Below are 20,084 nucleotides of genomic sequence, written 5' to 3'. Positions count from 1 at the left end.
TGTGAAGTGGACGAGGGAGTCGTGGAGAGAGCAGTCCCTACGAAAGGCGGATAGGGGTCTGGAGGGAAATGTCTGTTTGGTTGTGGGGTCAGATTGCTATCTCAGATCTGTTCAGATACTTGAAATTAATGTTATTGCAGAAATAGAGGATTTAATTGGTTTTCTTAATACAAAATTTTGTTAGTTTAATCAGATGCACCTAAATGTTGTTGAATCAATTACCTGGTGTAATTTTCAATGTTCACTCTTTACAGGTAGTAGCTCCAACTATAAGTTCCCCTGTATGTCAGGAGCAACTGATTGAAGCTGGGAAACTAGTTGCCAAATCAGTGGAGGGATGTGTGGAGGCCTCACAGGCTGCAACAAATGATGAGCAACTGCTGAAACAAGTCGGTGTCGCAGCCACTGCTGTGACACAAGCACTGAATGACCTGTTGCAACATATCAAGCTCTATGCCCACGGAGGACACCCACTAGGACGCTATGATCAGGCAACAGACACTATTCTAACAGTGACAGAAAACATTTTCAGCTCCATGGGGGACGCTGGTAAAGAAACTTTTTTTTTGAACAGCCCAGCTGCAATATGTTAATGTGAAATGTGGAAAATCTATGATTATTAAACATGAAATGAGTCTGATAGATAAAGGCAACGTTATCTTTAAGATTTCTAAAAATGATGATTCAGTTTGGTTATCCAAATCTTCAGTTAGTTTCAGAGAAGTAATTCTGAGTTTTAGATGTCTCAATTTATTTGCATTTCTAATTGTTAATCTTCTGCCACTTGCTGTGAAGGTGTTGTCATTCCTAGATATGATTCCATGCATGGTAACCTTGTTCATTTGCCATTTTTGATGTGTTAGCCTGAGCTCAGAATGAGTAGCTCAATTTAGCAATACAGCATGCGCTGTTTCATGATGAGTGGCTGCCTAGTAATTAGTAGGTGGCCATTGGTCATAGTCAGGGAGGTGTGGCTGTGAGGGAAGATTGGACATGGGATGAGGCTGGGGGTGGGGAGATTTTAAAACTGGTGAATTCCATGTTTAGGCCGTCCGGCTTTAGGCTCCCAAGGCGGAATATTAGATGTTGTTCCTCCAATTTTTGGGTGGGTCACATTTTTCCTTCTGTCTGTCCAACCTTCAGTTGCTAAGGCAAGTTGAGAATCACTAATAATACTCCCAACTTGATTGGCTAGCACCCTGTAAATTTAAGGATGCAATCTACGACCTTCTTAGTCTGAAGCTATTTACAGTTTTAGATATGGATGTAAAAGCTGGAGCAGGCCGAACACCCCTTGAGTTGCTCCAAGGTATGGCTTATCTAGAATTTGTTTATCTCTGCCTTTAAAATATTCCATGATTCTATCTCCACCCCCATTTGAGGCAGAGGTTTCCAAAGGCTCATAGCCCTCAGAAATAATTTCTTCTCATTTCTGTCTTAAATGGGTGACCCCTTATCTTTAAACATGACCCCTGTTTAAAACATCCTCCCACGGGAGAAAGCATTCATCCCACATCCATCTTTTGAGGGCCCATCAGGAGCTAGTACATTTCAATGAAGTTTCCTTGCTGTTAGCTCCAGCAGGTGTAAGCTTTGTCTGTCCAAAGATGCATGTTAGATTGCCGATGGTGTAAGGGAGCCAACCATGAAGCCACAGAAACTTTTCAGGCCTTTCTGACCAGAGGGTTAGTCTTGAGGGAGTAGAGGTACACAAGTGTGATGCTGTTCTTTAAGAAAGGGACAGGCGTTTGTGATGCTGGAGGCCTCAAGAGAAGGCTGAGATGGAGCATTCGCTCAGCATTTCTGGCCAAAGGTGAATGCAAATACTTCATTGATATATTAGTCTCCCTCGTTGTTGACAGTGGGAATATTTGTGGAGTCATCTTATGTTCAATGTCATGAATGGAGCAGGATAATTCACAATCTGTGGCAAGTCTGCAAAGCTTAGGTATGATGTCTTGGTTGTGGAATTGCTCAGCCCTGACTATAGTACATTGCTTCTGTTTGGCACTATAGTAGTCCCATGTTGTAATTTCATCTAGTTGACACCACATTTTTTAGGTGTGCCTGCTGCTGCTCCTGACTTGCCATCCTGCACTCTCATTGAACCAGGGTTGATTTCCTGGCTTGCTGGTGTTGATTAGAGTGGGGAATTTGCTGGACAATGAGGTCACAGATTTTGGTTGAATGCAGTTCCGCTGTTGATGGTCCAGAGTGTCACATGGCAGACTAGTTTTCAGTTACTAAATTTAAAGACTGTCTCCTTTAGTGCTGTGTTTATGCCACCCGGTATGAATGTAGGTATCATCAATGTGAAGATGGGACCGCATTTTCACAAGGATTCTGCAGTAGTCACTTCTAATGACTGATATGGACAGAACATCTGCAACAGCCCGTTGTTGAGCGTGAGCTTTTCTCCATTGTTGATTCCCTCAAAATGCTGCATATCCAAATGGACCCCCATTTAATGTGAAAGCTACCTTGGTACTACGATGAAGTTTAAGCTCAGATTGTAGGGCTGAATGGCCTGCTCCTGCTCTTAGTTTGTTTCTGTTATGAACTTCTGGTGAGAGACCTGGACCCCTGGCTATCTGAGTTCACAGTAAGAATGATACCACTGAGCCAAGGTGTGCACATAACGATGAGAATACAACTGATCTTGACTGAATATTAAACATGATCTCCCCCCTTCCCAAAATAGGTGAGATGGTGCGACAAGCTAGAATTCTGGCCCAGGCTACATCTGACTTGGTGAATGCTATTAAAGCTGATGCTGAAGGTGAATCTGATCTTGAGAATTCCAGAAAGCTGCTCTCTGCAGCCAAACTGTTGGCTGATGCAACAGCTAAAATGGTGGAAGCTGCAAAGGTAACGCTAAGATTTTTCTGAACCCTTTGTATTTTGAGGACTTTCTATATGTGCATGTATCCTAACTTCACAGAAAGTGACTCTGCATTGAACATGCAATTTATCAAGGTAATTATTTTTGTGATGTCTTTTCCTTAGAAATTACCGACACAATTTAAAATGATATGCCCTTGTACAAAATGGTCAGTCATCTTAATATGCAGTGGTTCCAGGGAGAAGCCAAATCTTGTTGTTAAAATGTGCTATGTTGTGTTTCAGTATTTATTTGATTGGCAGCTTTATTGTAATGTGAGTGTTTATATTGAAGTCAGCTGCCAATCACTACTGTAATGCAGGGTCACTGGACCTGACTGTCCTTCTGTTCTCAGAGGTTGCCAGACCAGCAGATTTTCTCCAGTTTTATTATACAACTGCAAAGGTTCGTAGCCATGGACATTGTCCAAATACAAGACCCAAATTACTGAAATGTAGCACAAGAATTTTCATACACCTTGGAGGAGGAGCAGTTAAACTTTTTAAGAGCAATAAATCTGTAGTGCATCATTACTGCTCTCATTTGTTGTAACCCCTGATATATCTGGCAAAGTAAAATTTCCCACTGAACACTTTACAACAAATTATGAAACTGGACAGCTCATACTGTGTGTTTGGGTGGGAGTGGTGGTGGTGGGGTGGTGAGAGAACAGTTATTCAACCTATCTTTTTTCTAATCAACCTAATTAGAGATGTTATTACACACCACTAAAGTAAGTGGATCTTGAATCAGACCCTCCTGGTCCAGGGGTAATGTGTTACCACTGCGCAACGAGGGTCCCTTAATTGCAGAGACTAAGAACTCATTTGGGGCACAGAACTTGAGGGGAGAAAAAAGATAATCCAAAAAAAACTAAGAATTTATGTAAGTGTGGAGCTGGAGGAACAAAGGGTCCCGACCCAAAATGTCAGCTTTCCTGCTCCTCTGATGCTGCCTGGCCTGCTGTGTTCCTCCAGCTCCACACTGCGTTACCTCTGACTCCAGCATCGCCAGTTCTTACTATCGCTCACAAGAATTTACATCAGCTTTTGTATGCTGGAATTCTACTTTTCTCCTCTCAATTCATGAAGATCATATTGTGTGTAAAAGATACACAATATCTTTAAACAGTTTGCTTTAAACAGTTGAAGTACAGCCCTCAATCCAAAGCTTCTCCACAATAGGTTTTTAATTCATAGAGACAGAAAATACCACACACTAACAAGTTCTTAAGAGTTAGAAAATAAAAAGATGGATCAATTTGGAAGAGAAAGACTTTACTCAGTTCTCATTTATGTGCTCATTTGGTGCATATTTTTAGATTTTCACCATTTGAATTTTTTAAATCTTTTGATGCTTGTTTAGACTGTAATCAGTAAGATGGCATTTTATCCCACTGTGTGGACTTGTTGGACCAAAGGGCCTGTTTCCACACTGTAGGGAATCTAATCTATCTAATCTAATCTACATGCATACATTAATTCAGCTCTGATTTTACATTCACGTAAATGTTCTAAATCCTGTGTCACTGGATTTTTTGGTTGTTTTGATTTGTTATGGTTTAAGGGTGCAGCAGCCAATCCTGACAGTGAGGAGCAGCAGCAAAGGTTAAGAGAAGCAGCTGAAGGTTTACGAATGGCCACCAATGTGGCAGCACAGAATGCCATAAAGAAGAAATTAGTGAACAAACTAGAGGTGAGTAAAGAATACAGTGGCCTTACAACAGTAAGATAAACAACCTGTTAAATTTAAACAGGTCAGTAATTAGTCTTTGTATCAGTGCAAACTTGGTTGTCTTGCCTATTGCAAAAGTGACTAAGTTCATCTGTACTATGAACAGTGATACTGCGGCGTATTGTTCTAAAAGGTCTTGATTTTACAATGTGCTGAAATACCTGAGTTCAACCATTGCTGATAGTTAGTTGATTTAATGTCCCTGATCTGAGTGAAGTGAAAATCAAGTGTAAATTACATTTCTAGTCTTCAGTGTATGTATCAGCTTTGCAAAAAATGTGATCAATCTAGGTAGAATATTCTACAATGCTCTTCCATTGTTAAGGCTTACAAATAAAGAATAGCTACTTGAATTAGATGCGTCATGCAAAAGTTAAAAACCAACGTGGTCGAGTCTAAACTGCCTTCTGTGTCCTTGAGTCTGAGTTGCATCACCACAACAAAGAAAAGGAAGAATAAAACTGGATAGGACGTTTGTCTGAAGCTGAGGATTATGACCCTGCTAAGTCCTTCTGAATATCTGGTGACCATCAAAATTGCGAGAACTATTAAGCAGAGTAATCACATACTAGTGTGACCTGGGAAAATCAGCCAATTTCTCATTACCTTCTCTGGGTTTATCCTGTCCTAATGACAAAACAACAGATGATGACAGATAGTTATAATGTGATGACGCCTTCACTTTTTGAGCATTTTTGTATCCCACAAACCAGCATTCTGTAAGAATGTAATGTTCAGTGGGTACTAAGTTGCAAAAAGTTGTCGAATCTAGCTGAATTTCCAAGCAGAATTACATGTAATTAAGGGTGGAGCTAGTTTGTGTTTTCAACAGATGACTCTACACATCAAGGGTCACTGAAAAGGAGCTGGGAAAGTGTGTGTAACCGAGGGGAGAGAGGTTGGTTCTGTTTCATAGAACTGCTTTTACTTGTACTGTTGGGAAGGCAACAGAGGCACATGGATTCTGTGTACCATAGTTGAGAACTTGAGCAATTGGATATCTCCTTGTTCTCTTGTGCTATTAGAATCTGATTATTTTGGGAGTTAGTATGTCATGAAGCTTTGGACTCGGGTCTCCAGCAAGATCCTGAACCCAGTTGGGGCTCAGATGAAGCAGAGAGCCACAAGTACAGCTGAAAATGGGGTTGCAAAAGCTGCAGATGGTATTTTCTGATGCAACTGAGCAAATTAAAATGCAAGTACAAGCTCAGACCGTTCGAGCTTCATGAAGCTAGCTGTTAGTAAAAATCTGGACTTGTGCTTATTAAGTACAGGAGTTGTTTTCTAGACTAGTTGAATGTAAGTTGGGAAGACTAGTTGTCTGGTGAAATTGACAGCTGGATCAGCAAAACTAAAGCATTTTAATCCTTGTGAAATTTAGTGAGAGTAGATGACTCATTATATCATTAACTTCTAGAGGAAGTTGCTGAAAAGTCCATGGGATCTGTCTTGATCATGTTTGCTGTTTTGATGTATGCTGTGGGACTGTAAAGTTTATGGGTTGTTCAAACTCATTGAATCTTGAGGCTTTGTTCACTTAAGTCCCCTGGACCCCTCACTTTGGTGTCGCTGCTGTTTAGCCAGATTGCGGCATAAAATTTGCAGCCTAGCTTGGGATCGTAACAACAGTTATGTGCAAATGGCCTGTAGGAGACCTCAAGCTAGAGTCCAGATTAGTACTCCCTGTAATATTTCTTTCTGGGACTGCCCTTTTATCTATCCTGATTCTTACCTCCTTAATACAATCTAACAAATTTATCTGTCTTAAATGTGCAACCACTATTCTGAGATTATGCCCTTTTGGCCTAAGGGGAAACAGCTTTTCTATGTCAAGTACCATAAGAATGTTTGTTTTGAAAAATTCGCTTCCCATTCTTAAAATGAGTACAGGTCCGAAGCTATTCAAATTCGCCTCTTTAAGATACTGCCTCCACACGTAATTCAATCTAGTGAAATTCCCCTGAAGTGCCTCCAATGCCTGTGTATATTTTCCTTGGATAAGGCCCCCAAAACGATTCATAGTATTCCAGTTGTGGTCTGACTGGTGCCTTGGATAGATTTAGCAAAACTTCCCTTCTTTTATACTCTCTTCCCTTTGAATTAAAGGCAAACATTCCATTTGTCATCTCTATTTTCTGTTGAACATGGATGCTTGCTTTTTGTGATTAATGAATGAGGATTCCCATATCCCACTGTTCCATTGTTTTTTGTCTGCTCTATTCCTATCTGCTAAAGTGCATTTTCCCACTCTATATTCCATCTGCAAGGTTTTTTGCCTACTGGTTTGACTGTTAATATCCCTCAGCAGATTGTCATCCTCACCACTTAGCTCTTGTCGATTCATTTTCCTCACCCAAGTCATTAACGTTATTGTAAATAATGGTAGCTTCATCAATTATCCTGTGGCACTCCATAGGTTGTTACAGGTTGCCATCCTGAAAATGCCCACTTATCCAAACTCTGTCTTGTATTTGCTGTCCAGTCCTTTTTCCATGCTAAAATACTGCCTCCAACACCATGGGATCTTATCTTAAGTAGCTTAATGCATGGTATCTTATCAAAAGCCTTCTGAAAATCCAAGTAGAATACATTACTGCCCCTGTATCTATCCTGCATAACGCAACCTAATAAATTTGTCAGGCATGATTTCCTTTTCGTGGAGTTATGACTCTGCTCAATCATTTTATGTATTTCTAAACACTGTGCTGTTACGTCTTGGATATGAAACTCTAATATTTTCCCAGTTACAGTAGCTGCCGGTTTGTTTACCCATCTCCTGGAACTTTTCCGAAATCAAAGGATTCCTGCAAGATAACTACCAGCGTATCCACTATCTCTGTAGCTAGTTCCTTTAATATCCTAGGATTCATCCCATCAGGTCCAGGGTGTTTACTAATTTTTAGTCTCATTAGTTTCCTTCGTGCTTTTTCCCTAGTGATAGTTATTGTGTTTCATTCCTCTAATCCTTTTGCCCCTTGAGTATTCAGTAATTTTGCAATAATATTGGTGTCTTCTATTGCGAAGACTGATGCAAAGTATTCATTCAACTCCTTTATGATTTTCTGCTTCCCCATTATTACTTTCCCACTCTAATTTTACTCCCTAAGATTACTGCAGCCTCTCTTCTTTTCCATATATTTAAAGAATCTCTTGATGTCCATCTTCATATTATTTGCAAGTACACCCTAAAAGTTTATTTTCTCCTCTCTATTATTTTTTGGCTGGTTTTTAAAATTTTCCCAATCCTCAGGACTACTGTTAGTCTTTACCACTTTTTAAAAAATTATAATTGATGCTACTCTTAACTTTCCCAGTTATCCACAACTGGCTTATCCCCTTACTAGAATCCTCGTTCCTTAGTGTATATATCATTGCAGTGAGATATGAACTATTTTCTTAAATGTCTGTCGTTCCTCAATCATCTTTGCTCTAAAGTCATTTCCCAATTCACTCCAGCCTCATTTTGTTGGCCTTGTTCTTTTGACTTTAACTGTATTTAAGCTTAGCACTGTTGTTTATAAACCAGATTTCTCCCACTTAAACAGAGCACAAATCTACCCCTCGTCCCCACGTACCACCCCACCAACCTCCGGATCCAACTTGTCATCCTTCAACACTTACGCCATCTGCAATCCGACCCCACCATCAAAGATATTTATCGCTCCCCACCCTTATCTGCTTTCCAGAGGGACCACTCTCTCCGGGACTCCCTTGTCTGCTCTAGTCTCCCTTCCAGCCCCACCCTGCAACTGCAGGAAGTGTTACACCTGCTCATACAGGCCCCAAGAAGACTTTGCACATCAAGCAGATGTTCACCTGCACATTTGCTAATGTGGTATACTGCATCCGCTGTTCCCGTTGTGGCCTCCTCTACATCGGGGAAACCAAGTGGAGGCTTGGGGACCACTTTGTGGAACACCTACGCTTGGTTTGCACTAAACAACTGCACCTCCCAGTTGTGAACCATTTCAACTCCCCCTCCCACTCTGCAGATAACATGTCCATCCTGGGCCTCCTGCAGTGCCACAACAATGCCACCTGAAGGTTGTAGGAACAGCCACTCATTCTGCTTGGGAGCCCTGCAGACCAATGGTATCAATGGGGATTTCACAAGCTTCAAAATCTCCCCTCCTCCCTCCGCATCCCAAAACCAGCCCAGCTTGTCCCTGCCTCCCTTACCTGTCCTTCCTCCCACCTCAAGCCTCACCCCCATCTCCTGTCTACTAACCTCATCCCACCCCCTTGACCTGTCCATCCTCCCGGGACTGACCTATCTCCTCCCTAGCTCCCCACCTACAGCTCCAACCCTGCCTCTTTAACTTATCTGTCTCCTCTCCACCTATCTTCTCCTCCATCCATCTTCTATCCACCTCCCCCTCTTTTCCTATTTATTTCAGAATCCACTTCCCCTCCCTCATTTCTGAAGAAGGGTCCTGGCTCGAAATGTCAGCTTTCCTGTTCGGCCTGCTGTGTTCACCCAGCTCTACACCTTGCTATTGCTGTTAAACTACCATGTTATTTTTGAATCAATATCATCGATTACAAAGCCTCATATAGCCCCTCATGGCCTTTAGCATCAAACTAGACAGACCCAAAGTTGAAGATCGTGCTGGGAGGTGGACCCAGAACTTAGCAATCTGTTGAAGTTAGAACCCAGAATGTCATGCTTGGCAAGTAGTTTAAGCAGCATCATACAGATGATTAGATTGTCATATGTTAAGTGGATTATGTCAAAGCTCTGCTGTGTTGTCACATCCAGTTGCAAATTGTGATAGACATTTAAACATAGGCGGAGGAAGTCAAGTGTACATCCCTAACCTTGATAGTGGTAGAGGTCAGCATATGAGCACAAAAAGTAAAGCTGAAGTGATTTAAACTTTGTTCACCAGAGATTCCAAGTGGAATCCCTTCCTACCTTTATCCTGAGATCCCCACCACCATGGATGACTGTCTTCAACTAAGTGACCATAAGTTGTAGAAGCATAAGTAGACCATTCATCACATTGAATCTGCTCCACTGTTCAATGAGATTATTGCTGACCTCAACACCACATTTTTGTATTTTCCCCTTACCTCTTAATTCCCACACTGGCATTCCATGTGATATCAAGAAGTGACTGGATGCACCAAGTATAGTAAAGTCTATAGGACCCAGAAATATCCTAACTAAGGATAGAGATGATGTCTCTGAGCTAACTCTCTAGCCAAGTTATTTCAGCACAACTGCAATATTGGCATGTGGCTGATTTCTGACTTTGTTCCATTCTATCACCCAAAAAGAAGAAATGCAACTCTGTGAGCTAACCCACATTTGGCCTACTTCCAATCATTAATAGTGATTAGCTGTTCAGCTCCCAACTTAAAAATTGTTTCCTCCTCTTCCGCAAATGCTGGAATTCAGAGTATTGATTATATGTATCGCAGCTAGTTGCCTAGGATCTTTGGCACTGCCTCCAAATGTATGTTTTGCCTCTGAGCAGCATCCCTTCTAAACTATCATCCTGACATGGTCCTATTTTCTGTTCTTTCATCTCTGGATTGCACTCCTGAAACTCCTTAGTAATAAGATTGTAGAGTAGCTGAACAACGTGGCTTATGTTTAAGAAAGCATTCTATCACCACCACCTCAACGGTAACAAGTGCCAGTTAAACCTACTATGTGATGACTTTCCATGTGGCTATCCACTAAGAACAGTGTGATTGGCAATAAAAAAACTAGTCTTGCTGGCCCATATCCCAAGAATGTATATATTGAGATTGTCTTGAGTGCATTTCTGAAATCCAGCTGGATAGTTTGCATTACTTTTCCCAAAATTCGGGTCGGTCTTTGTTCCAGCATTGTGTTTAATTGCTAACCTCCTGGTTTTGCAATAAATTTGGCGGGGGTGGGGGGGAGTTAAAGGTGATGTAGAGAATTATCGATCGTTAAATGTGACTATATTTACAGTGCCTTTTATATTTTCAGAATGCAGCGAAACAGGCTGCGGCAGCTGCAACACAAACAATTGCTGCTGCTCAGAATGCAGCTTCTTCCAACAAGAACCCAGCAGCACAACAACAAATGGTTCAAAGCTGTAAGGTGAGATTTAGAATTACCATCAATTTCAAAAGGAATATTTTTAAAAGTTAAACCCACCCCTCTGTTTCTCCTTCTGTTGCCCCGAAAAGCTACCTCTTAGTCAAAGCTTTACATCATCTGCACTTATATTGCTTTCAGTGATTTGGCATCTCTCTTTACTTTGTTATTCTGCAAAGTGACTACAGACACGTCTAAAGACCATTATAAAGATGAAATGCTTTTGCAGTCAACATTTGGAAGAGAAAAGAAAGAACTATTCCTGTCTTGGCCCTCCAGTCTTTCCCCGGGGAAGCTGCCTACTTATTTGCAGATATCTTTATTCTCATTTAAGATTTGCAGAGAAAGTGTGATGGTATTCCTAGCAGCAATAGTGTGTGCTAGACTTTTCTGGAAAGTCTAGCCAGGTGAAGATGATTTTTGGAACTTAGAGTTTTACAGCTTATTGACGCCATGCCTTTGCATCTCTGCTTGGAAATTAAACAGTTATGTAGCATTTCTTAAACAACTTAGTCTGTGTTAACCTTACATTTGTACTGTAAGTTTTATCCAAAAAAAAGGTCTGTGAATACTGGAAACCAGAAACAAAAACAAAAATTGCTGGAAAAGTTCATCAGGTCTGGCAGCATCTGCGGAGAGAAAGCAGAGCTAATGTTCTGAGTTCAGTGGCGACTCTTCAGAACACAGATGCTGTCAGGAACAAAAATAAAGTTGCTGGAAAATCTCAGCAGGTCTGGCAGCATCTGTGGAGGAGAAAACAGTTGACGTTTCAGGTCTGGTGACCCTTCCTCAGAATGGGAACAGATTCTGTCAGTCCTACTGAAATTTTCCAGCAATTTTGTTGGCTATGTAAGGTTATCAATTGGACACACAAGGTGACTAACTTCTGACAAATGTAAGCAACAGTATTCACGTGTAAGAACATGTCTGCACCTAAAGTTTATTTCGACTTCCTGTTAGCAAGCCAGTCTTCTATCTGTGCCTCATTGTTACTCCCTACATTGTGAACTCTTATTTTGTGTATTGATCTTTGTTGACACATCATGAAGTGTCTTTTGAAAATCCAAATACACTAAGACCTACAGATTATCCATGTAATTGTTTCTTGCTCACAGAACTCTAATAATCAAACATGATTCATTTTGAATCTGCTTGATTGCCTTGAGATTTTCTAAGTGCCCTGCTTGATTGCAACATTCTGTCTTATGAGAGATGACACATCTTTAGAGTTGAATGCTCTGTCCCTTCCCAATAGAATCTGGTCATTATCTTTATTGCTACCCTTCTGTATTGCCTTATTCTTTCACTTTAATTTATCACACCTTCCTACACAGGATCACTTGCCCCCACTGTTTTGCTGAACCCTTCTGTATTGCCCAAGTTATGTGACTCACCAGCATGGTTCAGGTGCAGACTGTCCCAACAGTACAAATGACATGTTGCCTGATTAGGTGTTCCTCAAAACCTGACCCAATGACCTTTGCCTAATTAGTGCTCCTCGAAATCTGATCCATCTTTAAAACTGGTCATTGGAGTCAAAGCGTTAACTATAGTGTCTCCAAATATGCCAGAACTGCTGAGTTTCTCTCGTAGTTGTTTTTGTTTCAGATTTCCAGCATCCATAGTTCTTTGTTTTATCGCTGTATTCTTTGTTTTTCAAATGTCCCCGTGAAATATCTCAGAACATTTTAGCAGTTTGGTGCTTTGTAAATGTGCTCATCTTGATTCCCCTTGAAGCATTCAACATGGTAGTGAGTTCCACAAACTCACTGGCCTCTGTATGAAGCGGCTTCTTCTAAATTCCCTATTTAATTACTTGATTATGATCTTGTATTGAAAGTTTGTAGTTTTCTTTCTTCTCTCCAAGCAGAAATGAATTTAGCATAATTATTGTACTTATTTTTATATAAACATTTAAATGATACAACGGAGCACATGTAGATCCTACAGGATACATAAATGTGTTTGTTGTCTTTGCAATTCTCTGCTTATCCTTTCCCACGACTCTTGTTTTCACCCCTTCCACAGTTTGAAAACAGCTGGAAAGAGCATCACTATATGCATTTTGCATGAGTCTCTCAATTGTACATTTTGTCCCTCATCATCATCCTCTTAACTATCTGTAGCTCTCCCCCAATCCTCACTTGACTGAACTGTCTTCCTCCATATCGAGCGCAATGAAACTACCCGCTTGATTCTACTATAACAGCATTGTCTCAGTGTGTTAACACAGAAGTCACCCAAGGATCTATTCTGAGGCCTGGGTTTTGGCAGTAACATCAGAAAATTAAATTTGCGTTTGTAGCTTTCTTGATGCTGTGTCTATCTCTTGTTCATCCACCACCCTGTATTTGCTGACCTACCTTGACTGCTAGCATCTGATTCCTCCAGTTAATAATCTTCACCATCACATTCAGTGTTTCATGTCTCTGTCTTCTCGAGCCCTTGAGTTGTCTTTGGCCAACCAGATCCTAAGTTATAGAATTCCTTCTGAAAATACTCCATTTCCCTTTCCTCTTAAAACCACCATAAAACCAATTCTTCAACAACACTTCTAGTCTTCTGCCTGATGTCATCTTTTGGATCACTGTAGATTTTTAGTTTCTCATTTCGCTTCGGAAAGACTTCAGGATGATTTTCCATGTAAAAGACACATTGTGGAGATCGGTCCCTTATTCAGCAGGATTGTTTTGAAATGTCATGTTTAAAGCTCCTTAATTTTTTTTTTGAAATGTTTTGTACTTTTAGAGTGTTGCTGAGCAGATCCCATTGCTGGTACAAGGTGTTCGTGGCAGCCAGTCACAACCGGACAGCCCCAGTGCCCAGCTGGCTCTAATAAGTGCAAGCCAGAACTTCCTCCAGGTATCTGAATAGATTTCAAACATCGATGGTGCAAGGATATAAACCCTAGCTCTGCTTGAGACAAGTTGAGATGTCAGCTGTTTGATGGGAATCACGAACTTGAAAGTGTTGACTGTTTCCTTTAGGCCGTATAAGGTAGCTAGTCTGCTCTTGTAAAATATAAACCAATCTTGGAGATCAGGCTACACAAAACAAGTATGATTGTTAGTACTGACCACTGTACAGAGGTAAAGCTACGGTAGCTGTCTGAATTTTATGTTCATGAATTGCAAAGGAATCTCCTATAGAAACCAATACACAAGAAGGATGTATTCTGTATTTCTGTCACTTTTTTATGTTCTTTATTTCTGGAATATCTGGACTGCATTAGTTTGTATCAATTCCTCACTCTCAAATTCCAAAAATATATGGTGACACCAGTTAGAATCATACAAAACAGAAGAGACTGTTCAGGCTATCAAATCTGTACTGCCAAAAGTATTTTAAACCTAGACTAGTCCCATTTTCCCACACTAGGTCCATAACGTTGAATGTTATGAAACTTCAAGTGCTCATCAGGTACTTCTTAAAGGTTTTGAGGTTACCCACCTCAACTACCATGCAATGCAAACCTGACCCCTACGAACCTCTGGATGCAACCTCTTTACCTCAAGTCCCCTCTAATTGTCCAGGTTTACCCTAAAATTATGCCCCCATATTACCGATCCTTCAACTGATGGGAACAGCTGCTTTCTATCTACCCTTTGACACCCTTTATAATCTCTTAGACCTCGATCAGATTCACTTGCAACAACCTCCATGCTGAAGAATCCAACCGGGGTTTATCCAAGCTCTCTTCATAACTGAGATGCTTCATCCCAAGCAACATCCCTGTGAATCTCCTTTGCACGCATCTAGTGAAATCACATCCTTTATATACAGCGGTGATCAGTATTGCACACAGTACCCCAACAATGGCCTACCCAAGATCCTTTTGAGCTCCAGTGTAACCTCACTGATAAAGTTAACTGACTGCTGAGCTGTCTTAACTATGCTATTATTGTGCTTTCTTAAACGCCCTTTCAGTGACAGTGGTTATATTTTGTAAAGAGTAATAAAGACAGGACATTCTCATGTCTGTACAGTAGCATTAAAATGTACCAGCATTACCATAGTGCCCTGGTTAGAAGCACTGTCTCCTTGTGATGATCTTCAGGGTGCACAAGTAGAATCTAGTGATTGTTAATCATCTGGTGATCTGGGCTGCCTTGTTGAGGAATCAAGGTGCTATTGTTTTGTTTGAGTCTGGCTCTTTCAAATTTGATCAAATTGATATGTGGTAAGTGTCTCACATCCAGAGTGTTTTTGCACTCTTAGGATCAAAAGAGATAGCAGTAGGAGTAAGTTCTCTAACTTTTGCCTTTTGGAAACTTTGTTTAAACATTTGCTAAATGAAAGCCCATGACATAGTTTTCCAATATTTTACTTGCCTGCTGCTTCTAACTAAAACATCTTAAAGATTAAAATAGTTAACTAGAATTATTATCACATGACAGTGAATACTGTGTATGCTACCACTGACAGATTGTAAAATCAAAATAGGGGTTTCCCAGAATACACGTCAAGCTCCTCGGTTCAATTAGGGCCAGCTGGTCTGTGGAACGCTCGTTTTGTCAGAGTGGAGTAATTTCTTCTTCACAGAAGCAGTCGCTCTTTGTTTACTCTATCAAACTTACCATTTTTAAAAACCCTCCAACAGAGCAGCCCTGCCATTTCAATAGCATGTACATCCTTTCCTTATGGGCGTAATTTCTCACCTCTCTCTTGTAAGCCATTTTGTACTGTTCTCCCCATCCTCTAAAACAATTAGAATTGTACATGCGGCTTTTCACTGCTTGCTTGCTTATCTTGCAGCCTGGAACTAAAATGGTTGCTGCTGCCCGAGCTACAGTTCCTACCATTGGGGACCAGGCCTCAGCCATGCAACTGAGCCAATGTGCTAAGAACCTGGCGAACACTTTACAAGAGTTGCGGGCAGCTGCACAGAAGGTGAGTAAAATTATTGATGATCTGTGCAAGTTTTAAGATTATAGTTAACAACAAGAGGGTAGACTTCATCAGCTTAACTGTGTGGGAGAGAACATTCTGCTCTGCTTCCATTATAAAATTTAGGATAATAAGTCAAACAAAATCTATAGAAAGAAAAAATGACTACTTAGTTTGTGTGCGTGTGTGTATATGTATGTACCTGTGTGTATGATGATTGTGCTTGGAATAAACAGGAAGCATGTTGTGAATAAGCTTAATAACCTCTAATGTCAGAGCATACCTTACTTTTTCTGTAATTTTCTGCCTGTTTTTCATGTCATTTTGGTTAAAATACTTGAGTAATAGAAGTCTATATTGTCTTATTATGTAGGTCACCTCCAGTAAATCTTAAAGTCAAAGAGATGCCAGTGAGATTGAGGCACTTCAGGAGGTTTAGTTTTCATGAAAAGTATTATGAAATGAAATGGACAGAGTCTTCAAGATACTTAATTTAGTTTGATGGAAGACTTATTTTTATATTCATTTAAGTTGGTGAATGATGATTGACTATGTATAACATGACAGTAAATTACTTTATCATTGGCAAAACTCCTTTTCTCCAATATAGGCACAAGATGCCTGTGGTCCACTGGAAATAGACTCTTCCTTGAATCAGATCAGAACACTGGAGAAAGATCTGCAGGAAGCAAAAGCAAATGCAGCAGAAGGAAAGCTCAGACCCCTGCCTGGAGAAACGGTAACAAGACTAACTTGATAAATGAAAATAAATGTTAAGGAGTGCAGTTTGCTGTGGATATAGCTATATTTCTGCGGTATTTCCATTGGTTCTTGCTTTCATAGTTTGATTGCTTCCAAAGAAAAGGGCCTGGCTGAAATTTGAATATACTAAATTTTACCTCTGTCATTCACCATTGAACAGCATCTTTTTCCTGAGCTCTCTTGGTTATCTTTTATGATTACATCCCTGTAAGAGAGTATTTATTTATTTACTTACTTACTTAGTCACTTACACATCCCATGAAATAATGAAGTAAATAAGTATGTTACTAACAAGGTCACCTTCATTGCCCTTGAGAGGGTGATGGTGTGCTGCCACCTTGAATCGGTCTGAAGAAGGTGCATTTCAGTTTTGGTGGGGGGTGGGTGGGGGCGGCGGTGAAAAAGGTTTGTAATACTGAGTATGCAAAAAATGGTGGTCAATGACATGCTAGAAAACTGTAAATCAGCTGAGTGTTAGGCATTTGAGAAAGATGAAAATAAAAGTGAATCGTATGTTTTGACTAAAATCAAAAATACATTGATTTAACTTTTTCAACTACCATGATGCTTAAGTTATTGTTTTTAGTCTTGCCATACCCATGGATGACTAGATAATAACTTGCTCCTATTTACACAGTTATAACCAGAAATAACTTGCTGTATTTACTGTTGGCAGCTGGAAAAGTGTTCGCAGGATTTGGGCAGTAGCACCAAGATGGTTGGTGCTTCCGTAGCTAAGCTACTGAGTGCAGTCACACAAGGAAATGAGAATTACACTGGTATGTTGGATTATTATAGAATATTGCAAGAAACTACTGACACAGTTCAAATATATAAAATGTGTGCAAAATTCTGAATGAGCTGGCAGCTACATATAGAATGTCATTCCAGTTACCAACTTAGAGGATCTTTTCACCCTTCCGCTATTGGATTTTTTTATTTAAAAAAAATCTGGCCCACTTCTTTTTCCACAGCAGGATTTTAGGATCATGAAACACTTGAATATACACTTCTAATGTATAGTATGTAATTTTTAGTGATTCTTTTATTGAAATTTTTCAGTATTTTAGCTTGTTCGGTCTTAAGTGGAGAAGGAAATACCAGTCATATATCAGACAATATCTAGACTGACAAAGCTAGCTTTCTAAGCTTTGCGCTGCATAGTAGTAACATTGAATTATTATCATGCATAATGTCAGCAATTAGACTTTGTAGCATTAGTCCTCGGTGTAATTAAGGTAACAGAATACAATATTATACACAATATAAAATATTTTTCCTTGTAAAAGAATGCATCTGGATGCCACTTAAATTGATAAAATTTTAAATCTCTCCAATACCTGCATTTTATTTGTGATGCCAAGATAAATGCTGTAGTGCATCATTTCAGTATTACCTTCATATTGTTTCCTTCCATTCGAACAATCATGTCCTCTTCTTAATTGTAGTAATTTTATATGTGTAAATAATGCCTCTGGGTATTGTGTAAATAATCCTAAATAATGTGTAAATAATCCCTCGCACTGCACTTAATTGCTATCCTCTCTAGGCCCCAAAACACCCCTGATCCCTCAACCTAGACTCTGCCTGAATTATTCTATTCTTGGTGCTCGGTACTGTAACCTGAAAATGTGGCTTTTAGGTCTTTAAGTCCTCCATTTGCCAACTGCACCTTTAAGAGAACTCAGATTGAACTGACTATAGCTCTGGGAAGGTCTTTTTCTTCGAGCGAGCCTTTGCTGATCAGCACCTACAGAAATCAGTGCAAAGGAGCTGAAAAGTAAAATAAAGAAGGGATGAGGCAAGATAAAGATAGAGGGCCTAAATACAGAAAAGAAAACCAAGAATCACAGCCAAAAGAGACAGCAAAGAGATTAGCTATGATAAAATGTCTTAGCCTCTTTCAACCTGGCTTTAAGTCTGCAATTGCAGCCAGGCTTTGGGCATCGCCACACCCAGCAGGAAAAGTAGATGATTTGCCTTGGAATTGCTCTGTGCATGAGCTCATCCTAGGATCTTGCAAGCATATTAAACCTGCTTTAAATTTGTCAAGCCTCACCTGGGCCATTGAAGGTGAGGTTGCCCTTGCCAACTATTAGTCACAACTTTAGAAATTTCTCCCATCTGATTTGCACAGGTACTCATAAAATTCAAAAAATCTATTTCCCAAAAGACTTTGACTGCTATGGAATTCCTGATACCTATAACTATTTACATATTTCATGATTATATCAATTACTTACCTATGAATGTTTCCTTTGTGTCTCATTTGGACATTTTTTGATATGGTCCTCAGTCTCCCTCAAAAGACCAGACTTGGAGTAGATTAGCTGCCCAGCCTAAGAATTAAGTTGGCAGAAACAGTTTGAGTATCTGGCCAAGGTCTACAAAACTTAGGAATTGCCATTTGTATAAATGCACTGTGAAGAAATACACATGCAACAGCATGCTTCCCTGATTTTTTTTTAAATAGGATGATAATATACGTTTGTTTTTCCTCATTTTGCAAACAAAAAAAAGGTGTAATAATTCTAGAACGTTTCTTTAGATCTTCAGTAGAAACTATTTTTCAACTGATTTCTTTTTCTGAGGGAGAGGACAGTAGTGGCTAAAGAGAAGTGATTACAGTATGTGAGATAATGAAATGTGAGGCTGGATGAACACAGCAGGCCCAGCAGCATCTCAGGAGCACAAAAGCTTTTGTGCTCCTGAGATGCTGCTTGGCCTGCTGTGTTCATCCAGCCTCACATTTCATTATCTTGGATTCTCCAGCATCTGCAGTTCCCATTATCACTGATTACAGTACGTGCTTTGTTTTTGTCCATTTCAAGAATTTGAACATGTCAATTATTCAGGAAGAGTCATGTACACACATTGAAAAACAATCTTCTTGTGACTGATCTGTTTTCTTCAAATTTTAAGAAATATTCAAACTTAAACCACTTAAAAAATTGAAACTAAAAGTAATCAAAATTTTGTCGGCTTCAATTGTGCCAACTTGTGTTACTACCTGCCCCCTTGACCTGTCTGTCCTCCCCGGACTGACCTATCCCCTGCCTCCCCACCTATACTCACCTCTACAGGCTCCATCCCCGGCCCTTTAACTTGTCTATCTCCTCTCCACCTGTCTTCTCTATCTATCTTCGATCCGCCTCCCCCTCTTTCCCTACTTATTTCAGAATCCTCTCCCCATCCCCCTTTTCCGATGAAGGCTCTAGGCCCGAAACATCAGCTCTTGTGCTCCTAAGATGCTGCTTGGCCTGCTGTGTTCATCCACCCCCACACTTTGTTAACTTGGTTCTATTAATATGATTGCTTCATTTATTTAGGGTTCTAGATGCAAGTTTATTTTCTCAGGTGCTTGGAATGTACTAGTGAATAAACATATGCACTTCAGTCAATTTCTCTTCCGAAATTTATTTGTACAGTGTGCCTCTATCTCTATTTAGAACTATTTTACCATAATAAACCTTGCCACCTGGTTATCTACAACTTTTCATTTCTGATGGAATGGGATATTCTGCATTATTACCTACTTGGTCATTCAAACTGTGGGAGGAAGTTGGAGGGTAAATCTCTGCTAAGCATATGTTTATTACATGTCATCTCTGGTCTTCCACTTTCTTTCTGCAAGCCTTGTTTGTCAAGGTGAACAAAAATTGAGAAGTTTTTGTCAATTGTTCATCTCAAGAAAATGACCTTTAGGCTGGTGCATCCTCTCGTAAAACAGATGTTCAGCTACTC

General features: G+C 40.0%; 1 protein-coding gene across 4 annotated transcripts in view; it reads left to right on the top strand.

Annotated features, from left to right (window-relative positions):
- Positions 1-20,084, top strand: part of tln1 (talin 1) — a 261,880-nt gene that overhangs the window by 164,360 nt on the left and 77,436 nt on the right. For all 4 annotated transcript variants that reach the window (XM_048541038.2, XM_048541019.2, XM_059649048.1 and 1 more), the window contains 8 exons: positions 255-549; positions 2,702-2,868; positions 4,448-4,576; positions 10,581-10,694; positions 13,440-13,553; positions 15,447-15,581; positions 16,189-16,317; positions 17,017-17,119. In XM_048541038.2, the coding sequence (XP_048396995.1) occupies positions 255-549; positions 2,702-2,868; positions 4,448-4,576; positions 10,581-10,694; positions 13,440-13,553; positions 15,447-15,581; positions 16,189-16,317; positions 17,017-17,119 (1,186 nt within the window). The remainder of the gene's footprint in view (positions 1-254; positions 550-2,701; positions 2,869-4,447; positions 4,577-10,580; positions 10,695-13,439; positions 13,554-15,446; positions 15,582-16,188; positions 16,318-17,016; positions 17,120-20,084) is intronic.

The sequence above is a fragment of the Stegostoma tigrinum genome, chromosome 1 (genome assembly GCF_030684315.1).
Source record: "Stegostoma tigrinum isolate sSteTig4 chromosome 1, sSteTig4.hap1, whole genome shotgun sequence".
Lineage (NCBI taxonomy): Eukaryota > Metazoa > Chordata > Chondrichthyes > Orectolobiformes > Stegostomatidae > Stegostoma > Stegostoma tigrinum.
Note: the sequence above shows the minus strand (reverse complement) of the source record. Positions and strands in the feature narration are given on the sequence as shown.